At 32.4% G+C, this 1,975-nt stretch overlaps 1 protein-coding gene across 3 annotated transcripts; it reads left to right on the top strand.

The window, feature by feature from the left end:
- Window positions 1–470: 470 nt before the first annotated feature.
- On the top strand, window positions 471–1,907 carry LOC122530889. 3 transcript variants are annotated; one of them, XM_043658267.1, is made up of 5 exons: window positions 471–578; window positions 882–994; window positions 1,053–1,132; window positions 1,385–1,487; window positions 1,591–1,907. In XM_043658267.1, the coding sequence occupies exons 4-5, from the start codon at window positions 1,388–1,390 to the stop codon at window positions 1,755–1,757; spliced, it is 267 nt and encodes an 88-aa protein (XP_043514202.1). In that variant the 5' UTR covers window positions 471–578; window positions 882–994; window positions 1,053–1,132; window positions 1,385–1,387; the 3' UTR covers window positions 1,758–1,907. The 3 variants fall into 3 exon arrangements, with proteins under 3 accessions (XP_043514202.1, XP_043514203.1, XP_043514204.1); XM_043658269.1 differs by having other exon boundaries at window positions 503–708; XM_043658268.1 differs by lacking the exon at window positions 882–994 and having other exon boundaries at window positions 477–578.
- The last annotated feature ends 68 nt before the right edge of the window (window positions 1,908–1,975 follow it).

Raw genomic sequence — 1,975 nt, 5'->3', positions numbered from 1 at the left:
CCTTTAGCTTTCTTTTCATACCCCATTTGAGTCGTAAAATGCAGAAATATGTATTTTTGTAATTAATTAGTACTAACGAGTTACCGCTAGATGGCGCTACCATGTCCATTTTGTGACAGTTCTCTCTAATTACGAAAAAAACCCAATGAGGAGGAATAATTTGCGAATTTTTTTACATGCCTCCTTAAACTTAGGTTCCCCGCTTTTTTTCTATGTGTGATTTGTCCTAGAAAAACGTGTGTGTAAAAAGTTGAATTTTTTTTTCAATAGATCGAAGGATGTCCTTCTCGCACACTGTTGCTTTCCTTGTCTAGCGTCATTAGACAAGGAGACAAACAGCGTGTGACAAGGACAGACATATACGCGCGGTAAACAAGGAGAGCGACAGTGTGCAACAAGGACAGACATATTTGCGTGGTAGACAAGGAGAGCGATAATATGAGACAAGGACAACAATATTAGTTAGTTCCACCGTTAGTTTCACCGCTATGCGACGCTAGTATTTTAATACCTTTAGCGGCTAGCACATCCAGTCTTTCTTTAGTTTCCCAGTTCCCAAGACACGAATACTATAAATCGTAAGTGGATGCTGCTTATCTACGGATCAAGTGCGATTTTTAGGTTAAGCTTGCAGCGTGCGGAACACCTCTACAATGAGTGCCGTTTCTTGGCCCAAGCTAGAGGTTCCTAATAAACCGAGCGTCTGAGGTTAGGGGTCACCAGTATCAGCCCTATTGATGAATTTGGCGGTGACTCCGAGACGAAATACACTCCACCTTCTATATCCTTTCTAACCTTACATTATACATAAAATCATCCGCTAGAAATTTTACCTTTAATACTATCTACTGACGAATTGCAAATTGTATATATATTTTCAGTTATAGCTGTATTTATGTACAAAAATGAAAAGTCCCATGCAAGAGCAAAGGAAGCAGTTCCTTCTCTAACTGACCCACTAGGTTTTGTTTGGCATGACACTCTCAACCAATAGGTATTCTTAAATTTAAGAATGGATTGGAAATGACCAACCAGACCCACATTCTTTTCAGGGAACTTCTTATCTCTGCATGACACGTGTTGATGGAAGTATAAGTCATCGTTTTGAATCTTGAGGTTACAGTTGAATTCGGTAAGAATATATTTAATTTTATACAAAATATAAAAATAATAATATATCAAATTTTACAATTTGTTTTGCTTTGGGGATTACGAGAGAAATGATTGTAATTATAGAAGATAAGAAACTAATTTTTTTTATAAAAAGAATCATTTATGGTTTCATTCACTTGATTGCTATTTTATGTCTAAACGAGTTCAAATATGTTTCATTGCGTTTGTAGTATTAATATAATTATGCATAAAGTGTTTGTTAAATATTTAGGACATGGCTCAAGGAAAATTAAAAGTGAAAACTAACGTACCAACGGTAAAGGAAAAAAATAAGAATAAAAACAAAAATACTCCTGCCATTCAACGGCGAAATAGTAAGTATTTTTTTTTTTTTTTTTATAAAACATTGTGGTAAGTAAATTATATATTACTTCATTATTTATTCACAAAAAAATATTTGAATTCTTTTATTTATAGATGCACCTATTCAGCCTAAAAAAAGGAAGTTTGAAGAAACACATAAGTTAAAACAAATGATTACAAAAACAGTTAACAAAGCAATGGAAATTAAATTAAGAGAAAAAGCTTTAGAAGGAAAAATGTCACTTACTAAGAAGGAAACAGCTACTTCAAAAAAGAAGTAGTTTATTTAAAAGTTGATAATAAAAAGTATTCTTCATTTTTACTGAGGTGATAAATGTAATGTGGACTTTTGTATTATAAACTATACTATAAAGTTTTTTAATACAACTACACTTTACCACATTTGTGAAGAATAGAAATAAAGCAAACTATCTTGTTATATAAAATTTATTACACAAGGAAATGTAAATAATGAGAAAAAAATAAAATCATTCATTTG

The sequence above is a fragment of the Frieseomelitta varia genome, unplaced genomic scaffold (genome assembly GCF_011392965.1).
Source record: "Frieseomelitta varia isolate USP_RPSP 00005682 unplaced genomic scaffold, Fvar_1.2 scaffold_36, whole genome shotgun sequence".
Taxonomy (NCBI): Eukaryota; Metazoa; Arthropoda; class Insecta; order Hymenoptera; family Apidae; genus Frieseomelitta; species Frieseomelitta varia.
The sequence above is the reverse complement of the archived record's forward strand: the minus strand, read 5'-3'. Positions and strand labels throughout refer to the sequence as shown.